The sequence below is a fragment of the Tamandua tetradactyla genome, chromosome 4 (assembly GCF_023851605.1).
Source record: "Tamandua tetradactyla isolate mTamTet1 chromosome 4, mTamTet1.pri, whole genome shotgun sequence".
In the NCBI taxonomy this organism is placed as follows: Eukaryota; Metazoa; Chordata; class Mammalia; order Pilosa; family Myrmecophagidae; genus Tamandua; species Tamandua tetradactyla.
The window spans coordinates 37943587-37967798 of record NC_135330.1 but is presented as its reverse complement, the minus strand read 5'-3'; the positions used below and the strand labels follow the sequence as shown (position 1 = coordinate 37967798).

The 24212-nt window shown below is 39.9% G+C and overlaps 1 protein-coding gene and 1 pseudogene across 1 annotated transcript in view; both read right to left on the bottom strand.

The window, feature by feature from the left end:
* LAMC1 (laminin subunit gamma 1) overlaps positions 1-18331 on the bottom strand; it is a 110135-nt gene extending 91804 nt beyond the window's left edge. Inside the window, exon 1 of the mRNA XM_077157198.1 lies at positions 17902-18331. Coding sequence (XP_077013313.1) covers positions 17902-18316 — 415 coding nt within the window. The 5' untranslated portion in view covers positions 18317-18331. The remainder of the gene's footprint in view (positions 1-17901) is intronic.
* Positions 18332-18932: 601 nt separating this feature from the next.
* LOC143680212 (transcription factor Dp-1 pseudogene) overlaps positions 18933-24212 on the bottom strand; it is a 43168-nt pseudogene continuing 37888 nt past the window's right edge.

Below are 24212 nucleotides of genomic sequence, written 5' to 3'. Positions count from 1 at the left end.
CCCTCAGTGAGCTCCTGTTGGAGAAATAAGATAAATTCACATTTAAAAGGATTCCAGAACGAGCCTGTATGCCCAAGTGGCCAACGAGTGGAAAAACAAACACTGTTGCATCACTTCTGGAACTTGAGGGAGAATTTATGGAGAAGGTACTCTCCTTCCAACCAAAACTAGGTCAGTAAAGCACAGAGAATGACAGGATATATTTCAGGCGAAGGGTGGTGACGTAAAATTCCAAACACATAAAAACAATGTGTTTGACTAAAAAGCTGTATGTTCTATTAGAAAGCAAAAAACGAACTGAAAGAGTCTTATGGGGAGCACAATAACTATACATTCATCCTCAATTTGAGGGATTCTTTGAAAGTTCCTAGAGATACCGATATACTACTGATTTAAAACAACTGATCAGAAAGAAAGAAAAAGCTGTGATAAGTAGGCAGGTTAATGGGGGTGGATAAAGTGTGGGCAGAATAAGGACACAGAGATTGAAATTATCGGCTTCTGAAAACAAGAACAATACTAGTTAACTTTCAATTCAAAAAGTGTCTCCAATGGAATGGTTTTAACATAAGTTCCTAATAAAATTATGCGTAGGCATTAGAAATGATATTGTCCTTTTATTTAAAAAAAAAAAAGTACTAGTATTCAGAGGAATACAAATACTTTTCTCTTACAACAGGTAATTTTTTTTTTAACATAACAATGTACAAACATGATCACTCTTACCATGTGTTCATGCCATTCTTGGTACATAAACAATAACTCACAATATCATCACATAGTTGTGTATTCATCACCATGATCCCCTCTCAGAACATTTGCATCAATTCCGAAAAAGAAATAAAAAGAAAAAAGAAAAAAAATTGTACATACCTTATCCCTCCCCCTCACTGATCACCAGCATTTCAATCTAGTAAATTTATTTTAACATTTTACAATAGGTAATTCTTGATTAGAATTTAAATCCTGTTTCTTTTTTACTTTTAAACACTGTCTAATGCCCTATTTGTATTTCTAAGGATTGTTAATTCAACAATCCACCCACTCAAACTGTCTTAGAATAAATCTGTCAAAGTTTATCCTTTCAATGAAATAAAATGCCCTATTATATAAATGGACATTATTAAATTAATTAAATAACAGCCAAATTCTCCAATGCCTTATCACATGTCAAATTTTACATATTATTTAGTAGTTTTACCATCACTATCAGTAGAAGTGATATAGCTTATATAATCAAAGGTGGTACAGGCCCATAATTCTTCAACTGTGATACTAAATTCAAAAAGTTCTAGATAAAGCAGAAAATTTTCATAACACTTGGTAACCAACATGACCTGACTAGTATGAGGCTATTTATAGCCTTTAATCATCTTATTTCACCACAGAAAGTAATTAAAGTGTTTGATTAGGGGTACTGATGGGGGTGTTAGATATTATACACCCATTTAATAAGTTTATTATGCTTTCATATAAGTCAAGTACCTGGCTCTAATTTGCTGACATAATGGTTAAAACACAGTTCCTGCCCTCAAAGAGCTCCTACTGAAGAAACAAGATAAATACACATTTAAAAGGATTCAGAACAAGACTGTATGTTCAACTGCCCAATGAGGGTACAAACAATAAGCTCCTTTGTATCATTTGGAGAATTCTTATTTCTGAAACACCTGGATTTTAAAACGACTTTTGTCTGTCACAGCTGAAGGCAAATATGACTGGTACTGTCAAGTTAATCAAGATTAAATGATTCTGTATAGGATGTCCTCCTTCAAGATGGACTGATATGGCATCCACTAGCCTAAGTACTCTAGGCCACCAGAGTGAGATCTCAGAGCCACAAAAGGACCAAGGGAAAAGAACCAGATAAAGTCGCAGAATAAAATGAATTCTGCAAAGTTAGGGAGCAAAGGCTGCACATTGAGAACAGCAGAATGAATACGCTTACCTTTTCTTCAAAGGCTCTTCTGAAGAGCTAGCAGTTGTAAGGGTTCAAAGGAAGTAGGCTTGCTATTTTTTTCTAGATTCCCTTCCTAAAACTGCCAGTCCTAGAATAGGACCCTCTGAGGAAAGCTCTCCAGGAAGACCAAAACTTGGGAGAAACATGATTCTCCAGCAGTTGGCAAGCATGCTAAGAGAAGCAAAAGTGTTGGCATGGCAAAGCTGTCCATCAAAATCAGTTCCCCCCTCCATTTTCACCATAATAGAGTTGTGACTGGGCACCAGGTTGCCATGTATAAGTTGTGGCTGTGTGATTAAGTTCCCACCAATGGCAGATGGTGGGAATGATGTGCACTACTTCCAGTCACAACATTACAAATTAGGCACACACTCCTAAAGAGTAGATCTCCATTTGGAACTCTGAGGTGCCTATCACCCAACTTCAACCATACATAAGAAGACAACACCCTAAAGGATCGCAGACTATTAAGATGAAAAAGTTCTAGAATTCCTGCATGTAGACACCACCACCACCACCACCACCCTTGGCTCCAACCCGAACCATTTCCTTCAGAGCTACTACATGAAAGAGAAACAAACTTCAGTGTTTTTTAAACTACTTGTATTGCTGAGGCTCTTTAGTATTTCATGTTAGTTTTTATCTAACAATGCTGGTGAAGAAGTTACACCAAGTACCATCCATAGTGGATAACAATACTTCTCAAGATTGTTTTAAGGATTGAAAGAGATGACCAGAGGCACTCAATAAAATTTATTTCGTCACCCAGTCCACAGGACCCATCTAACATGTGACCACTACTCCATGAAAGGCAAATAAAACTTCACCATTTTCTGGTTATTTACAGATCTTTATTCAAACAACTCACTCTTCTTCCCTTACCCTTATCCCACTCGACCCAACCAACATCAATAACCCCATCTAAAAGACAACTCCTTATTGGGAAAATCTAAACAAAATTTCCTTTCCCTACTCCCGTCTTCACTCTATGATCATAGTCTCACAGGAATAGGAATCCATTCATTCTGCAAATTTTTTTGTGCACCTACTTATGAAAGATGCTATGCTATGCAATGTAGGGTGAGAACAGAAATCAATGAAACCCTCCCTGGATCAGGTCCTCTATACTGCATGGGTTTTCACCCAGAACACAGCATTATATCTTCCTCTCTACCTTGTCTCCAGCACTTTGCAAGGCTTTTACGTAACAGGCATTCAACAAAAATTTGTTAGACGAATGAATTAAAAAAAACGAATTTTTCTTGTTCTCAGTGAACTTAGTATAATGGGGAAACAGTAAAAAAAAAATTACAATATAGCACCTCTCACATCATAGGCATATAGTATGTTTGTTGAATTTAAAAGTGTAATGAATGAATGAATAACCAATCACATAGTGACAAATGCTATGGAGGGGTTGGAAGGAGTTGGAAATTGGCAAAGTCTTCCTGGAGAAAGTGAAATCTACCATGATTTCTGAAGAATGATTAGGAAGTAGCCAAACATAAAAAAAAAAAAAGTTGAGTCCAAGAAAATCTATAGCACACATGCTGCATGAACCATCCACACAAGCAATTTACTATGACTGAACTAAGGGCAGACAATGAGCAGAATGAGTACTTTGATCTGAATACTATTGCTTCCATTAATTAAGTCTGACTGTATTCTTTTCTTTAGCATCACCTACTTGCTTAATATGACCCGTTGTCAACCCAAAGTTCCTTCTTCTTTATTTTCCCTACATAGATTTAAAAGGTTTTTAAATTCTTCTACTTTAGCTTTCATACATAGATTTTTAAAAGTAATAAAATCTAAAATCAGGATTTCATTGGCTAGTTCTAAAAGGTCTAGAATATCCAGGCCAATAGGAATCTTAAATGTTATCAGATAAAAGTTCTGAGAAGTCATCTATCTTGATCAGCTTTTCAGTCATATGGAATGTTAATCATTTTCTTATGGTACTTTATGCTTTATTTCAAAATGTATTTGCTGACATATACATTTGTGCTCTCCCACTAGGTTGCATGCATTCTTCTTTCTCTGCACAGAAAGGCGCTCTCTAGTCAAAGGCTCTGGGTTAATACCATCTTTTAACCCAGTCCCATTGGTTCTAATAATCTCTGGTAAACACCACCTCTTCACTCATTCCTAGGCACAGCCTCAACACCATCAGTAAAGATGAGCTGCTATCCCTTAGTACTTCCTACCCACCACCATTTCCACAGGCTGGGCCTCCTTCCTGTTTTTAAATACCAATGAGGCCATATTACATTTTTTTTCACCTCCATTTCTGACTATTTATGGATTAGGACTCAACAAAGCATGTGTGAACTGGCTTGGGAATTATACTCCCAACACCTAAGAAACAGAACAAGTTCCAAATAAGACAACCCATTTATAAGCTGCAGAATATCTGAATTCAAGAATTGTCAGATGTTTCCCTGCAGATGTCTGAAGACTGGAATCATCAGTAGCCTTTCCGGTTCCATCTTTTGTTCCTCCGGCAAGGTTACTGCGCTTCCTTGGGACTTCCTGTTTGAATAACCACACACTGGGTACTCAAATTCCCATGTTTCCATTATTCACCATAAAAAGGACCTGAGGAAGCAGCCAGGCAGTTGAACACAAAATGATGTATCAACACAAACAGCTGTGTTGTTAGCAGGAGGGACAAAAAGACAGCAGGGATCGAGACAATGCTGTGAATTTCAAAAACAAGGTCTATTTAGTTAGGCATGGTTAAAAGCCTGCTGATTCAGAGCTTTAGTGGCTCTTTTAATAAGTAAAAATCACTGGACATGTGAGTAGTCTGGTTTTGGTTAATTCTACACTGACTCTCACCCCACCATCACCCTTCCTAACAGTCTCTCTCGTGGGAACACATTTGCCTCTCCTCTCTCTCTCACAGAAATATCAATACTAACTCAAAAGGTTTCATAAAAAATTGATACCTATTTTACTTCCCAACCAGAAAAGCAGATTCCCTACCCACCCACTCACCAAGAGTCGATGAAAGTAAAAAGACAGGAAGGCACAGACACAGATATGCACACAAGAACATGTAAAAAGCAGCAGAGAAAACAAGTCTACATTCTATAAATAATCCGGAGAGTATGTCAATGTCTAGAATGAGTTCCATCTTGTGATAACTTGGATTTACCACTGATGTCTTGTGCCAGAACATAAGAGCTTTCAAGCACAGATAAATTTAGAGGCCACAAAACTGAATAATCCCCAATTCCACCAGGAGTTGATGCTAATTTATTTCTTGGCGTGTGGCAAAAATGCTGAAAACAGCAGTAAACAAACCAGTCTGAGCCTCTAAAGCAATCCTGATAAACAAATTTTATTACAGCTGCATTACAGATGTTCCCACAAACTTTCATAACTGTAGTAGAATTCTAAGAATTTTGTCTCCAACAGAAAGAATTTGATCTTCCATCTCATGAACTTATCTGAAATATTCACTATAAATTCAAAACTATTTACACAGCAACTCTACAAGTTATTCCTATACACTCAATCCCACAGAACTTGGCATTATTCTCAAGTCCATGATCAAAGTGATTCAAGTATACAACTGCTCTTTTGGTTTCTACCTTTTTCTGTATAATCTTCACACTTCGTCCTTTCCTTCTTCCTACTTTCAACAAGAACATAAAATTTTGACGAAAATCTCAAGATGTTCACCTTAAATCAGCTCATGATCTGACATTAAAACCATCATCTAAAAACTTAGTGACACCAACACAACAGTGAAAGTCATTAGTCCTGTATATACATGGTACACGACATATGGTATATCAGCATGTATATGGTACGTGACAAGCAGAAACCACTGCGGAGGAACAGCAAAGCTAAAAGGCAAGTGTACAGATAAACTGCTAAAACTAAGGCAGCTACACCTTAACTTCTTCAGTTAGAGATTAAATAAATTAAACCAGGATCCAATCATCCCTAAAACATATTTTTTTTTACAACTTAAACTTTCTAAGTTTCTTTGCAACACCAAAATTTCGTAATTGTATTACTCTGATTCACTACACATTTAAAAGTCCATTGGATACTAGCATTCCAGAAAAATTAGGGTCTAAATGTTGCAAGGGATATGGTCAGGAAATTTATTCAAACTAAATGCATATCTAGATCTAATCATATTACACTGCCAAGTTACTATAACTTATGCCTTAACAGTTTTTGATGATAAGATAATCACGGATTTTTAAAACATCTGGGCAGACCATTCCTGCCCAGGATTTTTGCTGCCAGGCCAGGAAAACATCAACTTCCCAGTCCCTGCCAGTGAATAGGAAGCTCAATAAAGCTGTTCAGCTAATTTTCATGATGCTGTCACTACTCCTTTTTTTTTTTTTTAAACTGTGAAGCTCTTCTGTTGGAAATGTTCGGATCTTTCTGTTCTCTATGATGATAGTTGATGGAAAAGCTCTGGGAAAATACTTATATTTCTATGTATTATCAGGTGGGAAAAGGAGGGGGGTGGAAGGCAGAGAGCATTTCAAACCCAACACTTCAGCTCCCCCCAAAAGAAAGGAAGTTGAGCATGAGGATTTAAAAAGCATCAGTGCCTAGGGTATGATGATGAAACCACATGTATCAAAAATAAATATACAGTTCTACAAAGAAAGCAGAAAGCAATGATTAAATACTTCTTATAATTTCATCAGTCAACTCACACCTATAAGGTTCATATAAGAAGAGTTCTGGTTTTTTTTTCTTTAAGAGAGGAAGAACTCTACCTTTGTCAAGTTCTAGAAGCAGAAGCAGGGTAGAGGGGGGGGGCAGCATAAAATACATTGTATCTAAATGGGAACTACACTCCATTCTTCAGAGATAACACAAACAATTTTAAAGCTCAGTGATGCTCTGGGAAAATTAAGGAGTTTAACCTATGTGTATAAATACATAAACTTGAAGATTTACAAATTCACATATACAGAAATCAAGGTGAATGGCTTGGTTTGAGCCTGAAAGATGGAAACAATAACAAAGAAAATTTCTAGGGCCACAGTACATCAATGTAGCAACGTATCATCCATCAGTCAACAAATTTGAGCAACAACCAAAAATTACCATGCAAAAGTCAGGTTTTACTTAGAGGAGAAGGAAAATGAAATAGAACCTGGAGAGATGGGACCAGGCAGCCTCATCTTTAATAATGCCAGATAAAGTAAGCAACTCAATTAAACTCAGCAATTTCTCAACAACAAAAAGGAGTCATGGATAAGATAGAAAGGAGATAAAGTGAAATTCCCCATATAAAATAAAGCACTGGTCACCCTTCAGGAATGGGTACAGTAAACTTTTCTATCAGCAGACACTGACAAAACCCAGGACCGCCTTCTGAAATTCAGTAAATTCCTTAGAAATTCCTAGAAGCAGTAAGGGCTAAATATCATACTAGTATAAGTACATAAAAACTAAAATTCTTCCATTGTCAACAATCCTCTGTTCTTTGCAAATAAGGGCCAGAGCCCTTTTGAACAAAAGCAATCCATATCTGGGATGCCTCAAACAGAGGCATGTCAGAGGAACCAGGCTTTGATCTGTTCTGCCAGACTTAAAAGTCACTCACCAATTAAAGTTCTTTCTATAGTTCTCTATCACTTATCAGGTCCAACTTAGCATGGTAGAGTGGTACAAGCACAGTCTATCTACCAGATAAGGATCTGGATTTCAACCTAAACTCAGCCCATACAGCCTCAGAAAAGTCATGAGTCATATTGTTATTCCATAGTGGATAACAATACTTCTCAAGATTGTTTTAAGGATTCAAAGAGATGACCAGAGGCACTCAACAAAATTTATTTCGTCACCCAGTCCGCAGGACCCATCTAACATGTGACCACTACTCCATGAAAGGCAAATAAAACTTCACCATTTTCTGGTTATTTACAGATCTTTATTCAAACAACTCACTCTTCTTCCCTTACCTCCCCCAAAAACATTACAAATTACCTCAGGCTAAAGAAAATGTCTTCAATGTCTATTGTAACCCACATATCACAATGACCATTCATGGAAAATTTTCTTATCAGCTACATTATTTACATAAGGACTCTGTCCACTGATGAATTACAATCACAATCCAACATTCTCATTTTGTTTTGTGCAGACAGATCTTTTTACTTACTTGGGAACACTTCACAGAATTTCATAAACTTCTCAAAGAAAGCCCCCAAATTCACGCTTCAGACCTGATTTCTAAAGGGTCAAGGAGAGGAAGGCACTATCTAGTACATGAAAAAGGAATGATGATGGGGTCTTCACATTGCACAAGCAATCTGTGGAATGAATACTCAGATTCCATCATAGAAATTAAACAGCAAGTTAGTAAAGCCAGACATTGTGACCAAAGTACATGCCAAGCTGATACACTCTTTTAGAATTCTCTAAGCTTGCAGCAAAAACCACAAACTTACCATTTTAACACTTCAAACCACCAAGCATCAACCAAAACCACTACCTGCTCATTGTGAGGCAAGAGGAGCAAAGGTGATTGCTTTTCTGGCACAAGGCACACTGCATAGGGCATGCTCGGACATACCTTCACACACTCCACTTCCTGAAGCTTTCTATGAATTTTACCTGACTATTTCTCTGAAAACACTGCACAGGTACTTCAATTAAAACCAGGCAATATCAGTTAAAATCAGCTGGTTCCTTATTTGTGTGTTTGCTCATTCAACAAGTATTTGTTAATTAGTATCAGTGACAGCAACTGGAGATAGAGAATAGAAAGAAGGTTAGGAGAAGCATATTTTAGATGATTATTCTCAGATTCTTTGCTTTCCTATTCTGAGACAAAGTCATACCAAAAACAAACAAACAAAAATAACCTATGTGCTCTTTTCTTAATATGACAGGTTGAAAGTTTAACTCATTTTTAAATTTGAGGTATAATTTACATACCACAAACTGCACAAATATTACATGTACATCTCTGCATTTTTACAAATGTAGGGGTATCCACGTGACCTCCATTCAGGTCAAGTTATAGAACACAAAATCAGAACCATAAAAGGAGAGGGGAAAGGAGACTGGATATTAACCACATCACTGAAAACACTGAGAGGCGTGTAGCCAAGGCTGTGGGCAATCATTCTGGTTAGTAGAAAACGTCACAATACTCTGATTTATCACCATGAAACAAAATTTACTGAGTCCTCAATCGCGGTAGTTTGAAACTGTTGTATACCCCAGAAAAGCCATGTCTTTAATCCTGATTCAATATTGTTGGGTGGGATCTTTTTAAGTTGTTTCCACGGAGATGTGACCCACCTAACTGTGGCTGGGACCTGTTATTTAGGTGGTTTCCATGGGGATGTGTCTCCAGCCATTCAAAGTGGGGTTACTTACTGGAGTCCTTAAGGCAACAGAGCCCACACAGCCAGAGACCTTAGGAGATGCAGGGAAAAAATGCCCCCAGGGAAGCTGCTGAAGAAGCTAGGAGAGAAAGCTACCACTCACCATGTGCCTTCCCAGCAGAGAGTGAAACTCAAAACATCATCAGCCCTTTCCTGAGTCACGGTATCTTTCCCTGGATGCCTTGGTTTGTACATTTTCATAGCCTTAGAATTGTAAACTTGTGACTTAATATATTCCCTTTTTAAAAGCTGTTCCATTACTAGTATATTGCATTCCAGCAGCTTTAGGAAACTAAAATGCCACCTATACAAAACAAAGTCCAAATTCAAGAAATAAAAAAGGAAGACACCTGAAGGCTGATTTTGGATTAATACTTGCACCAACTTTCAAGACAAAAAAGAAATAAAATACTAAAAATTCAAAGAAGACAATAAAATAAAAATCCAAACTTGCAGTCAATATAACAGGAAGCATCCAAACAGATGGAAACAGAGTAAAAGAGGGAAGTAGAGGGGATATAACTCTTAATGTTTTAAAAGAAATTATGTAAATCTCCTAATTCATCTTCCAGCCTTGCTGGCAAGGTTCTCCTCCCACAAGAACTCTGAGAGCACCATTGTCTAAGAAGAGATAAATTGGTTTTATATTATTTCACAAATACGTAGCTGCGTAGGGCACCAGGCTGACTAGAGCCCTAGTTATTTTAGGCTGGCCCCCTGGAAGAGACCATGCAAAGAAAAATAGACATACCTAATTAGTGTCACCATCTGGCACAATACTCTAAAGACTTAGGGACATTTCTATAAATGTGTTTTCTGGTAAACACTATTCAGTAGGCTGTCAATTTTAGGCTCAAATGAGCAAACATCTAACTTCATCATTTTACAAGAAAGGAGATGTTTGCAAATTTCCACTGAGCTCTCTTACACATCTCAGAGCTAGCCACTAAGGCAAGGTAACAAGCACACGATCATCTTGAAATTTTACCCTTTGAAACTCACAATTTAAGACAGAGACAGTTCAATCCTTTATTTAAAAATATTTCTCAGGAATTTGGGGCAGTAAAAATAAACAAATAACTCTGCTATAAAAGTTTCAAAAGCTTTGAAACTTTTCCCTAAAACTTAGAACAGTGGTAAGAAGTGTCAGCAGGTAAAGCTGAGAACAAGGAGCAAGTAAAGAAGTATCTGTAGGTTCTGCCACCTGCCAGATGGCACAAAACTGGTGCTTTAATGTGGGATTCCATGAGCTAAACTGCACTCTACTTTCCAGTTCTTCCCTATCTGAAAGAAAGGGCACACCCCAGGTCGCACTCTTCTAACTTCACCCAACTTGAACTACATAAAGTAAAAATGATGCCATAAACAAATAAGATGTTTCATTATAACCTTTCCCCTCAACTGCTTAATAATCCCCTTAAAAAATCTATTTCATCAATGGAGCACGTGAATACATATTTTAAAATAAAATTTTTTTATGTCCTTTTCTTAAAAAAAAAAATTAACATTAAAATTTTAGAAATACATATTCACGTGAGATCCAAATCTGAGCCGACAACTTTCCTATAAAAATGTATCTGGGCTGAGCTTCAAATCACATGAAAGTTCTCATTGTTAGCTGAAAAAGGGCAGTCAGAGATCTTTCAATTCCTATCAGTTCCGTAACTAAGCAGGGAATTTTTAAAAAGCGACAAAAATAAAACCACCACTCCTACATTTAACATTAGCCATTCCAGTGGCCTGTACCTTATTAAAATGGAAAGATGGCAATGACTGAATAAACACAAGCTCAAAAAGTATCACAAGAACTGAAATCAACGTGCAATGTTTTGGAACTTTATATGGTTCAGGCATTCATTTATTCACCCACTCGACACATACACAGTGCACACTTTAAATGTCAGACACATTGGAAAAAATTGGGGATACAAAGCCTCCAGCCTCCTTTCAAGCGGCTCAGTAACTCCTCTTGTGTTTGCACCTCTCACTCTGAATTTACTGGTCGAGAAAAGCGGTCAATTAAAAATTAAAATAACCACCACAACAAAACATTCTTAGTTCATAGGCCATATAAAAACAGGTGGTTTTGGCTTACAGGCCATACTTTGCCTCATGTCTCAGCCTGGTGCACTGCACCTACATATTCACGACATAAAATAATAAGACGGATATCTCTCCTTAGACAGTGAAGCTTGGAGATCTCCCCGGGGAGGAGAGCCTGGCAGCCATGCTGGCAGATGAATGAGGCCTCGGTGTCCACCAGACCACAGGCTCCATGAGGTCAGGGCAACATCTGTGTCCAGATACACCCAGGAGGGAAGCAAGCGTGGTTCAGTGGTAGAATTCTAGCCTGCCACGTAGGAGACCTGGGTTCCATTCTTGGCCCATGCACCCACCCACCCTCCAAAAAACGAACAAACAAGAAAAACAAACAAGCAAAAAATTCAACAATGCAATAATGGGATACTCACATGGAAAAAGAAAAAAACGTGACCCCTGCCATACAGCATAAAAAATATATATATATACACACACCTAAAAATCTGCAAGTGATTGACAGATGTAGTTATACCAATGAACTGAAAGATGACCTAGTCCCTGACCCTGCCTTCAAAGACTTTATGGTCTAGAGTTGGAGGCAGAGGAGTTAAGAAACAAAGAATACCACATGACACCTGCTGTGACAAACACCTACAGGGCACTGTGAGCTGGGAACTTAATCTAGGCTGGAGTGTAGGGTGGGAAAGCAGAGAGGAGAAATAGGGGAAGAATTCCTGAAGGTGATGGCACTGGGGAGAAGTCTGCAAACCAAAGCAGTGATACTTGGAGCATGTGAAATGGCAGAAGACATGCACAGAAAGTCCAGATCCTAAAGTGTCTTATACACCACATCAAGGAGTTTGAACTTTATGCTGAAGGTGTGAGGAACCACAGCATACTTTTTAGCTGTGAAACGACATCAGATTTGTATTTTAGAATGTGGGGCTGCTAGAACCCAAGGAGCAAAAGTGAAGGAAGAGAGACCACTGTTAGGAGGCTGCTGCAGGAATCCAGATGAAATTCAGTGGAGTCTACATTAAGGCAGGGGCTAGGAGGATGGAGAGAAAGAGGAGGATTTGAGAGACTTAGTAGCTGGATATAGGAGGTAAAAGCGTAGTCTTGGGCAGATTTGTTGTGAGAATGGTGAGAAAGTAGGGGGTAGCTTTAGCCTGCTTACAACCGACATGCCTCATGGCAGCAGACGCCATCTGCTTGCTATACATAGCACTCTTCACTGATGAGACCTAGCAGGCACTGTTATCTTTAAGGTGAGATGGGGGAAAATGGTTAATGGTTACACACTTCAGTGTTAGTCTGTAGTGCCAGTGAGACGGGAAATACAAAAACAACTTTGATTTGGGTCAAAGAATGAAGAATGAATTTAGCTTTGGGCATAGCCCCTAAATATCCCAAACTGAACACGACCAAGTCTTTAGGACTTGAGAAATACACATTTAGAACTTTTTAATTTACAAACAGAAAATGAAACCTCGAAATTAAAATAGATCCTTTCACATAGAGCATGAAAGCCAGAGCAAAAGTGAAAAGTAGGAAAAAAAGAAAACCAAGTTCTCTGAATTTGTGTGCATCCACTTTTATTGTAAAGTTGTCCTAGAATAATAAACTAGTCTTCTTTTTTATTTTTTGAGAGACAGATTTGTTAGAGACGCTAAGAGCTGTAGCACCTAGTACACTAGATGAGGAGGTAAAACCCACTTCCATAACTTCTGGCAAATGACAACCAAGATTCTCATCTGTAAAGTGTCTCTGCCCTTGCTAAACTGTGAAAAATCTCATCAGTGATAAACTAGAGGCTTTATAATCTGCAAAATATGATGAAGACGCTCTTGATTTATTACTGTAATGGCACTCAATTGAGTATGCAAATTCTACCTAATACAGCATTAGTTTATGAAGACAGGACATTAAATCTCCTATGACTTTCTATCAAGTACATGGAGATTTAGCTACAGACCCCATTTGGCAGTAACATGAGAATGCATGCATGGGGGAAAGGAGTACATAGCAAAAGGTACACCGAACATCCTAAAAGGATTTACAATTGAAATAATTAAACTTTATCCACCTCATGAATGTGGACAGTGACAACTTGATAGGAGAGAAGTCTTATAGACCCAATTTCTTCCCTAACACGTAAATATTTTTTCTGAAGGCCTGAGAAAAATGGAGAAGATAGTTACAGAAAAACCAGTGAATTATACAACAGCCAATAGAAGTTATAAACTGTGTTCAACAACCCCTAGTAAAGAAAAGTTTCTTAACTTCTCAAGTTGAAACCTGCAAAATGTTAAGTCAAACCTTCGTGAGACAAACTAAAATAGTGTCCCCTCAGGGTATACAAATACCACAGTGAAGTCACCAGAATGAGCCATTCCCTGACATAGAACCTAACTTGCAAAGATTTTCCTGGGGGGAAATAATGCTGTTTGCTGCCTGTTAAATACATAGTCATCAGAGGACTAAAAGGAATAAAATGCAATATCCTTATATATCAATTATTCTGATACAGACAAAAAAAAGGACAGATACGCAGCTTTAAAAGAAGCATTATTTATTCACTATTTGTTCCTAAAGTTTATGAGGAGCTTGGAAATTAATCTGGTCTTGGTGTTAATTTTAGATGGTCCATAAACTTTGATTAAGTTGGCTTTATAGTGGTGCTCTCTTTCTTAATCTAATCAGTTTTTCTTGGGTTTTTGTTGTTGTTGTTTTGGCATGGGCAGGCACCAGTAACTAATCAGCTTTTTGAAAGAGGGAAATCTACCTTCCTCCAAAATCAAGACCTTGTCTGCGTAGTCGCCATCCACAATTATTGCATTAATAAAAGGGGCTGTTTAATAAAAGGCAAATCCCCAATAACAATCTTACTAACAGCTACCCCACTGCTACTGAAAAGACTTATGACTGAAAACACAAAAGCAAAATTTTTAAACAGCTGAATAATTCATACAGAAATTGGAAGTGAAGATCCAGAAGCCGAAGGCAAAATAAAAGAGAATTCTTTTTAGAAAATGGTAACCAGACTGGAGTTCTTTCCACAACGGGCAGAAAGTGCAGGTCTGGATCCTAGAGCAACTTTAATTCATTATATCCAGTGACAGAATACACGTACACAGCGAATTACTATTTATGTAGCTTAAATAATGGCTGCGTTCACAATTTATGCTAATTTTCATGGCTTTTGTACTACAAGTGATGATAATGTTACAATAATCTAATTTGCACTTGCCAGCTGCTAAAATATGTTGTGTTCCAATCCTAAAAAAGATCCCAGTTAAAAGGATCACCTAATTTTATATATGCATGAAAACTTTTTGGAAAGACACACAAGGTATTGCGAACGGTGTTCTCTAGGGCATGGAACTTAGCAACTGCAGATGAAACATTTATTATACTTACTGGTTGCTTGTCATGTTTTACTTTTATAATTACAGTTGTGACTAGTGATCAGTGCCAAAACACGTATGTTTCCTGTGCATTCTTAAGTGTGATCTGATTTTGCTTATCTTAAAATATACTGTTTCAAACTTCAAAATCAAAAGGAAAGTTAGATGTCCTTATGAGAGGTAGAAGGGGTCACAGAGACACAAAGAAGGACATGTGAAGATAGGAGAGATTTGAGTTATGCAGCCACAAGCAAAAGGAAGCCAGGAGTTACCAGGAGCTGGAAGAGGTAAGGATTTTTCTCTAGAGTCTTCAGAGAGATCGTTGGCCGTGCCAAAACCTTGGTTTCAGATGTGTGGACTCCAAAATTGTGAGAATAAATTTCTTTTGTTTTAAGCTATCCCCCACCCCCAGCCCAACAAAAAAGAAAGGCTAGAAAAGTAGTGACCAGAACTCATTCTTTCACACTGGCTCACTTCAAGTTTCACAAGCTCTCTAAGGGCAAAGCACAATATGCATCACTTATTTAAGGGTATGTGAAATTTGAACTGGACAGGAGATTTAATAGATGCACGAACAGTCATGGTACTTGAATTTGTGGGAAGTATTTATTTAGTCAGAGCCAAGGGAATAAATGGAGTTATGGACTGAATATGCTGAACATCATTATACAAACTGATACAAAAAGCCCTGCCTATTTGCCATAAATTATTGATCACAACATACCTTTAGAGTATATCTTTGTCATTAAAAAAGGGGGGAGGGAGAGAGGGACATATCAACCCCACTACACACCAATCTCCCTCCCCCATCCTTCACCCACAAACACAATTTCCTTCAGGACATCATTTCTGATCCAAGAACAAGTACAGTAAGTCCTAGTTAAGTTTTTAGAAATCACCTAACCAAAAAAGCTTAGAGTAAATGTTTTTACAGTTCATCACAAAACATGGATGGAAATATTTTAAATAACTTTTTTTTAAACTTAGGAGTTTTAAAACCCGAATTTCATGAACTTCATTTACCAAGAATGTTACTAAAAACTGAGCAATTCTTCAGCAAAAGCAATTCCGAGCATGCTACATTTTGAGGGTTAAAAAAAAATCATGTTAAGGTTCCAACTAGATGAACTCTTAAGATCTCTTTGACCTTTTAATCACCATGTCTGAAAGTTAATATAGCTGCCTCCCAATAGGTAGCAACCTATCTTAGCTGATACCATCTCATCCTACCACATCATCTTTGCAACACAGAAGCAATCACTGAGTAATCTATTTCCCTCTGTAATCAACTAAAATGACCTTTAGCTACATGGTGCTTACAGAAGACTGGAAAAGCAGAGACTGAGAGCTCCCCTTCACCTAAGTAAGAATTCTTGTTCAGAAAATTTCACTTGAATCTCAAGCACTTTGAGACATCAAAGCAATGCCTCTTCTTTGAAAATGCTAATATTTGAAAATGGACAAAATAAGATTTTAAAGGTATTCACAATTGAATACCTTTAAATTTTTAACTAAAACAGTTGAATACAACTTTTAAAAACAGTTTTGGCCAAGTGTGGAAAAAACAACATAGGAGAAAATAGCTAAAAAAGCATCAACAACCACAAGGTCTAAGGACAATCCTTCTCTTACAATATGCTTAGAAAGGACCTGACCCAAGATACTACTGGTTCTATACATTTTCAATATTTTTGGGGAGAAAAAAACTCAATATGGCTTACTTTTCCATCTCTGAAAAACAGGTGTCTCAGAGTTTTGTTTTATGAATGTATTTTCAAAAAGTTTCATCTGCCTAATGATTCATTTACAAATAAAATGGTATTACTTCAAAGGTGCTGATTACTGGTATTCTAATAATTATTCCACACAGTAATTTAACTTCACTTTCACAGCAATTTTTTTGCAAGTCATATTCTTTGGACTCTTGGTGTGCTTGGTATATATATATATAACGTAGCGTATCAGAAAGCAGAGAAAAGAAAAATACAAAACCATGATCAAAAGAACCATTTGCTACAAAACGTTCCTTTCAAAAGTCCCCAGATAATGTTATTAGACTTACAGAATTACCCTGCTTTGACAGAAGAATGGCTTAGGGGCATTCTGTTCTTTCTGGAAGTTCATCAGTTCTAGCTACTGGCAAAATGAAGTCTCCCAATGCAATAGGGACCCAAGCTCTTGCAAACAAATGCAAATTTCTCCCACATATGCTGCTCTGTTAAACATATTAATGTTAAACATATTAATGAATCTTTCCTCTTGTTTATTTCAACTTACAAATATCAAACATGATTTTTAATACTCTAGGATTAACATGCCCATCGTTATCCTCCTCCCTGCAATGAGGTTTTCTATACATCCTTTTCCTGACTTTCAAAAGGTCACTTATATGTTTCTACACTCGCTTTGAATCAAAGCAAAAGGAAGAAGAGCCTTTTAACCCAGGGACAAAACTGTGCCCAGCAATTACACTGAGTGCAGACACTTCCTTGTTTTCTCTGTACCAGAATTAGAGGTGAAATAGCTTTGTGGCACCTAATTAAGACTGAACAGCTCTCATGAAGAACAGAAACTTTAAAAGTACATTTCTATTTTAATTATGTATAAGCAAAACAGGCAGTACAAGAATCTGATTCCCTCAAATTTCCTTCACTTAGACCCTTTCCTCTTGAGCCGTTCAAAAGAGGAAGCAACAATCACAACTCGGGAAAAACATCTAAAGATTTTAAGGGCACAGGTATTTCATGTGTGGATCTTCTGGTCTCTGATCCAAGAATGTGAGGTGATCGCCCTGCAAGGAGTGAAGGGAAAGGATGCAAGTTTCTGGTTAACGCTGCAGAAAAGAGAAACTAAAAAGCCTAACAGTTGAAACAGTGAATAATCGAGGGAGAGAGAATCCCGTTAAGTGAGGGGGGAAAAAATAGGAAAGCAAACAGACGCTAACAAGAAGCATCTCGGCATTCACGGCGTTAGGAGTTAGATCTACTTTACAAGTTGGAGACGGGAATTCCTGCTGCTTGTGCCCCGCAGGCTGGGCCAGGGCACGCAGGAGGCCCGGGAGCCGGGCTGCTAGCGAGCAGGATTTGGGGACAGGGATGTCACCGCTTACCCAGGTGCAACGTGAGGTTGATGGAGCTGGGGTACTGCACCCCGGCCAGCATGGTCTGGCTTTGCCACCAGGTGGTGTCGGCCTGGTTGTTGTAGTCGGTCAGGAAGGCGGCCCCGTGCTGCAGGTGGGGCTGCCCGGCGTCGCACAGGTGACAGGACTTGGTGACCCCGGTCACCCCGGTCTGTACACAGTACTCCTCGGGCGGAGTCCCGCACGTGTTGGTGGCCACCACGGTCACGTTGAAGGCGGCGTTGACGAACTCCGGCATACACCGCTGCGGCCGCTCGCCCTCGTCTGCACACTCGTCCATGGCTGCCCGGGCGCAGCCTGCCGCGGCGGCGGCCAGCACGGCCAACACCGGCCAGAGCCGCCCCCGGGGCCGCAGTGCCGGCGCGACCAGCTCGCTGCCCCTCATCCCGCCACCCGCGCGTCTGGCCGCGGCAAAGGCAAGGGCGTGGGCGCGTTCCTCTAGCCCAGCGGCGTCCCCCGGAGGCGCAGAACTCCGAGTCTCGGGGCGGGACTCTCGGGGCGGGCAGCGGCGGCAGCTCACGCCGGAGAGGCCGGCCGGTGGGCGCCCTGGGCGAGGACCGTGCAGCTCCCTAACCACTACCGTGCGCGCCACCTCCTCGCCTCCCTCACCCACCCGGCACGGAGCCCGCACTCTGCGCCGACCCCCGACTTCCTTGCGCGTGCCCGAGAGCGCGCTCCCGGGGAGGAAGGAGGAGGGGGTGGGGACGGTAGGGTGGGGTGGGGTCTGGCCGAAGAGAAGGCCCAACCCCGGCCTCCTCTCTGCAGCAACCTCGGCCCCCGTGGCTGCTCCCCCGCCCTCCGCGCGCCAGGGACTGAGCGTTGGCCCCTGAGACTCGCGGAGGCGGCGGGGCCAGGGGCGTCCAGCGCTCGGGCCCGAGGCGCGCGACCGGCGGAGGAAGGGCTGCGAGGGGCGCGAGGGGTGGGCGGGGAGCGGGAGGGGGAAGGGAGGAGTGGAGGGAGGGGGAGGGAGGGAGGGGCGCGGGGCGTTGCATGCCGGGAGGCTAGGGGAGGCTGCGGAGGGCGAGCGCCGCGCGCGGGTGGGACGCCGGGGTCCGGGGGTTCCGCGTCCCGGGAAGAATCGGGGTGGGCGGAGGAGACAGGGAAGGGGGTCTTAAAGGGACGACGCCAGAGGCGGTGGGGTCTCTCAAGGTCAGCACTTGGGTGCCGCGCCACCGTGAGCCGCGGCAGCGCGGGTCCGCGTCCGCCAGGTGTCTGTCCTTCCGCCCCACTGGGCCTGGGCTCCGGGACTGGGACCCGAGAGTGGGGCCTGCCCGCGCGACCCTCAGCCCGGACCGGGAATGCCTTGCAGCGCGGGACCCCCATGCAGCCCTCTCCGAGGAGAGGTCCCGGGGTGCCGGTGCGCGGCGGCCTGACACAGTACCGGGAGAATTACGGGCCTCCTCGCGGCATCAAAATGAGTTTTATGAACTGATTTCCTGCAGCTAAATTAAAGTGTAACCAGTGGTTTTACTGGGGCAGGGAAGGAAGTGAAAAGGCTGGGAATGGAATGACATTTCTCCCCTGGGTACGCCAGACCTACTGCGAAATTATTCCACTGTGTTGTTTGTGTTCCCCAGCTTGCCTTTAAAAGACTCGAAATTATCTGGATTCAGACATCCTCCTTTTCAGGGCTGCTGAGTCACGGAATATTCTCCGTGCCAGAATGACTCAGTTCACAGAACCTGAGCCAGAAGATCATGAGTTTTAGTCCCAAATCAGAACATGGGCACTTACCCAGTCCTGATATGGGGAGCAGAGATGGGGGAAGGGAGGGTGCTGTAAAAATGGCCCAACCCAAAGGCAGCTGTTTTTAAACCTTTGGGGGTACCTAAGCAAAGTGGATGCTCATGAAATAATTTTTTTTTTTTTAACTTTTCAGGATCTTAACTTGATAAAGTCAGAATAATGAGTATGCAACTAAAAAAATTATACATGGGTTTGTACCCAATATTCTGTGAAGATCTGAAATAATGAAATAAGTAAATGTTAAGTTACTCTGGCTGGAGTCAGTATTAGCCCCAGAATTTCTAATTAGGACTAAGGTTGGATGGGGGAAGGATGTTAGAGAACTTGTCGCAATGTTAAGCTTGCTTTACAAATATATTGATCGCTTATATTGCTCCTTTATTTGATGAGATGTATAGAGATTATGCATGGCTAAAGTTCACTAATAACTCACTCCTTGTCACCTCCTTTCTGGGAGATGAAAGTTGGGAGCTGTAATAATTTTTTAATCCTTTCATATTTGAATCAAGCAAAATATATGTATTCATTTATGCCCATAAAGGATAATATCACATTGCTTGCTCAGTCCTTGATTGTATTTAAGAAAGAAGAGCATTTTGAAAAAGAAAAAGACGTTAGCTGTAAGTAAAGCTACAGATAATATTTTTCATGAGCAGAATATATTTAATAAATTTTTAAATACATTTACCTTATCATAAATTTTCAGTACTTTATTTGGTATTGGGAAACAAAGCCAAACAGTTAAAGGTAATGAGACCTCAAAGTCTGCAAAATCAGCGTAAAAGTGTTTCCTTGTCACTGCTCCCTTTTGGGTTCTGATGTTCAACACAAACTTCAAATTATCCCTGCTGTTTATTTACTCCATAATTTCATTACCAGAACTTCATCTGATGTTTTCAAGGCATTTGAAGAGACCTTGAATTAATCACTAAAATCTATTGCTCAGGGAATGTGTTACAGTAACAGAGAAGTATCTATTTTGAAGAGAATTAAAATGTAACCAGCCGTTCTCCCTGCCATGCCCATGCAAAAAAAAAAAAAAAAAACTGTAACCAGCCATATGTGCTTGATAATACCAGTTAAATTTTTTGTTCCATCATTTAATCCTGATTTAAACAACTACTACAACAAGATTTTACAAAAAGTTTGGAAATTTTGAACACTGACTAGATACTTAATGATATCAATAAAGTAAGTAATTTAGGTACCAGAAATGCCACTTTTGTTTTGTAGTATGAAGGCATGTAAGATTTTGTTTTACTGCTAGTTCTAGTGTTCTTTCAGAACATCCCAGGACTCTTTTAATAGTTCTGAGCTACTTGTTGACTTCATTGTCTACTAAACACAAGCAGTGCTTAGAAAAAATTTTGAAAGTGTAGAGAAAATTGGATTCATACCCCTTAAAAAATATTTGTGCCCAAATCAGTACTTCTATTCAGCAAGAAAGGCGGAATGAAGGGTAGTTGACTATAGCACATTCAAGTGACTTCCATATTGTTAAAGCCCCACCTGAGGACTCCAGAGAAAGCAGATAGTCTTTATCCGTATGTGCATGAGCAATGTCAAGGAAGGATTCTGACTGGCCTGCATTGAGTTACCTGCCAGCGCCTGGGCATGCCCAACCCTAGTCCAGTGAACAGAGTAACATAGTTCACAGCCTACCAAAAAGCCATGGAGTTGGAGAAATGCAGCCCTCCAAAGGAATGAAATTGCTCTTGCCAGGAGACAGCAGGTTACAAGGCAAAACAAAACAAACAAAAACAACACGTCTGTTACATCAAGTTTTACAATGTGTGATATAATTAGAAAAATAATTAGACAGTTTGTAATGACCTGTTAAGATTCCAAATTTCCCTTTGTCTTATCCTTTTGTAATTACCAATGGATTTATTTTTCTGTTCCTTAATCTTTCTGACCCAAATTCCCTGTATTCTTTCCAACCCTAAGCACTACTATACTATATGCTTTATCTTTTATACTTAGAAATGCAACTTAATAATAACGATTATTAATAATACTGTGAAAAATGTTGGCCTATTTACATGTTGATTTTATACTTTTCAAAATGTAATAACTTTGAAACGGGATGTTGTACACCTTTGTACAGATGAGGAAACTAATCTCAAAGAGATTAAATAACTCACCTGAGATCTCTGGAGACTAATAGGAAGCAAAGCTATGAGAGCCTAGTCCATTTGGCTACCAGTCCACTGCTGTTTCCTATTCTGTTGTGTAAATTAGGTCACATAGGGAAGAGGATAAAGGGAGAGCTATCTCAAACTTCCCAAGTTTTCAGGTTATCAATGGGAATTCAGAATTCGGTGAAAATTAATGTGATACTAGAAGACAATTACAATATCCCTCCTCAAAGTTATATTAACTAAACATGATGCTTTGTATTGACTGTGGTGGGGAATACATAACTATGTGATTATACCAGAGCATTGATTATACATTTAGGATGGATTGTATGGTATGGGAATAACACTGTTTAAATAAAAAAATAATCAGATGAAATGGTTATTGTACTATTTATGACTGTATCTAGTATGTTATAAATTTTCTGTCTATAAATTTTCTTGGGCATGGTTACTTCCTTCTCCTAGATACAAATCACATAAGTTATGATTATGGAAATTCTGTATATGTGAAGCAGGTGATAAACAACATAAATTATCATGTAAAAATAATGCTTTGTACTACATTCATAGATCCGGCCTGGGTCCTTGGTACAAATCCAAGCAAGACAAGATAAGGTATCTATTGTGGCAGAGCTCAGGTAAAAACAGGATTTCTCTGATATGAGGTAAAGCCCTTCTTTCCCATCTAGTCCTACCTACCCATTTAAGCCAGTTTTACCTCCCAATACTGGTTAAAAAAGGGAGTGTGGGATGGTAGAAGGACACATGTCACAATTCATAAGATTTGAACCAGGCCTTACATTATTGCAATATGAAAAAACAACAAAGAAAGAAGTATTTGAGTAACAAAGCCTGGACCCCCTCAAAACCTTACCATCAAGGGTCAACCAAGATGGCAGTGTAAGATGCTCCAGGGTACTAGTCCCCCACGGAAACTTTGAACAATTGCAAAAATAGGCAGACCCTTCTTCCTCAAAATTCCAGAAAACAGTTAAAGGGTTGTGGTACTGACAAGTGCCGAATCAAGAAATTGCAGTCCTAAGAAATGGTAGGAGAAGCTCAGGACACCCTTGCCAGCCCCTCCCCTACCTGCCCCTCAGCACAGTGTGGAGCCAGCCTACACCGCATTGTGTGTCCCTGACCCTGTTCCTGAGGAAGCATAGTAACACTCATGTGCACACTGTGCTTCATGTATGCCAGGGCCGTTTTGTCATGTGGCATCCTGAAAGACTGTACCAGAAAACTTGTCTCTGGGGAGGCTCACCCTCCCGAACTTGCCCTGCAGGCAGAAGCCACTTGCAGACCACTAAAGCAGTGCATGAAGCAATTAAGTCAAAGCAGTCTGGAGCAAAGGATTACCTGCCTTAAGTCAAACAATAGAGCACCCAAGATGGGGAGAAAGTCTATTAAATAGAGAATAGAGGAGGCATTCAAATTCCTACACATAGGGGAATTCCTAAGCCCCATGAGCAAGCACAAGCCCAGGATGAGAAATAGGCTCAGGAAAGACAGAGAGGACCCTGCACTTCACATTTGCATCTGGCTGACCTTCTTGATAAAAGAGGGCTAAATCCTCAAAGGTGACGCCCGCCAATGCACACCAATTTGCAAAGATTGTGAAAGATTTTCCCCCACCTCCCATTGGTTTGGTTGTTTTTGTCAGCTCCTGGTTTTCAGGGAAATCTCTGTAATATCATCAGCTGGATACAAACTCAAGTAATAGTAACTCGGGCTAAATTGCAGAATTAATGCTTTAAAATATCAAAATGTACAGTATGCAACAAAAGATTACAAGACAGACAAAGAAACAGGAAATGATGTTCCATCCAAATGAATAAGATGAAAATCCAGAAACAAAAACTAGGAGGACCAGACTTTGGACATACTGATCAAACAGATAAAGAAAAACAAAGAGAAAGAACTAATAGATATCTGGAAAACAATGAATGAACAATATGAGGATCATAACAAACAGTTAAAATATTAAGAAAGGAACCAAGTACTTCAGTCAAAGCTCACAATAGCCAAAATGGAAAATTCGCTAGATGGTTTCACTAGCATATTGGAACTGGCAGAAGAAAGAGTCAGTGAACTTGAAGACAAGATAATTAAAAATCATTCATGCTGAGCAGGCCTTGGTGGTTCAGCAGGCAGAATTCTCACCTGCCATGCTGGAGACCCGGATTTGATTCCTGGTGCCTGCCCATGCCAAAAAAAAATTCATGCTGAGAAGCAGTAAGAGAAAAGAATTTTAAAAAGTGAATAGAGCCTAAGAGATTGGTGGGACACCGTCAAGCATATGAATATATGCATTATGGGAATCACAGAAGGAGAGGAGAGAGAGAAAAAAGGTAGAAGGAATATTTAAAGTTATAATAGCAGAAAACTTCCCAA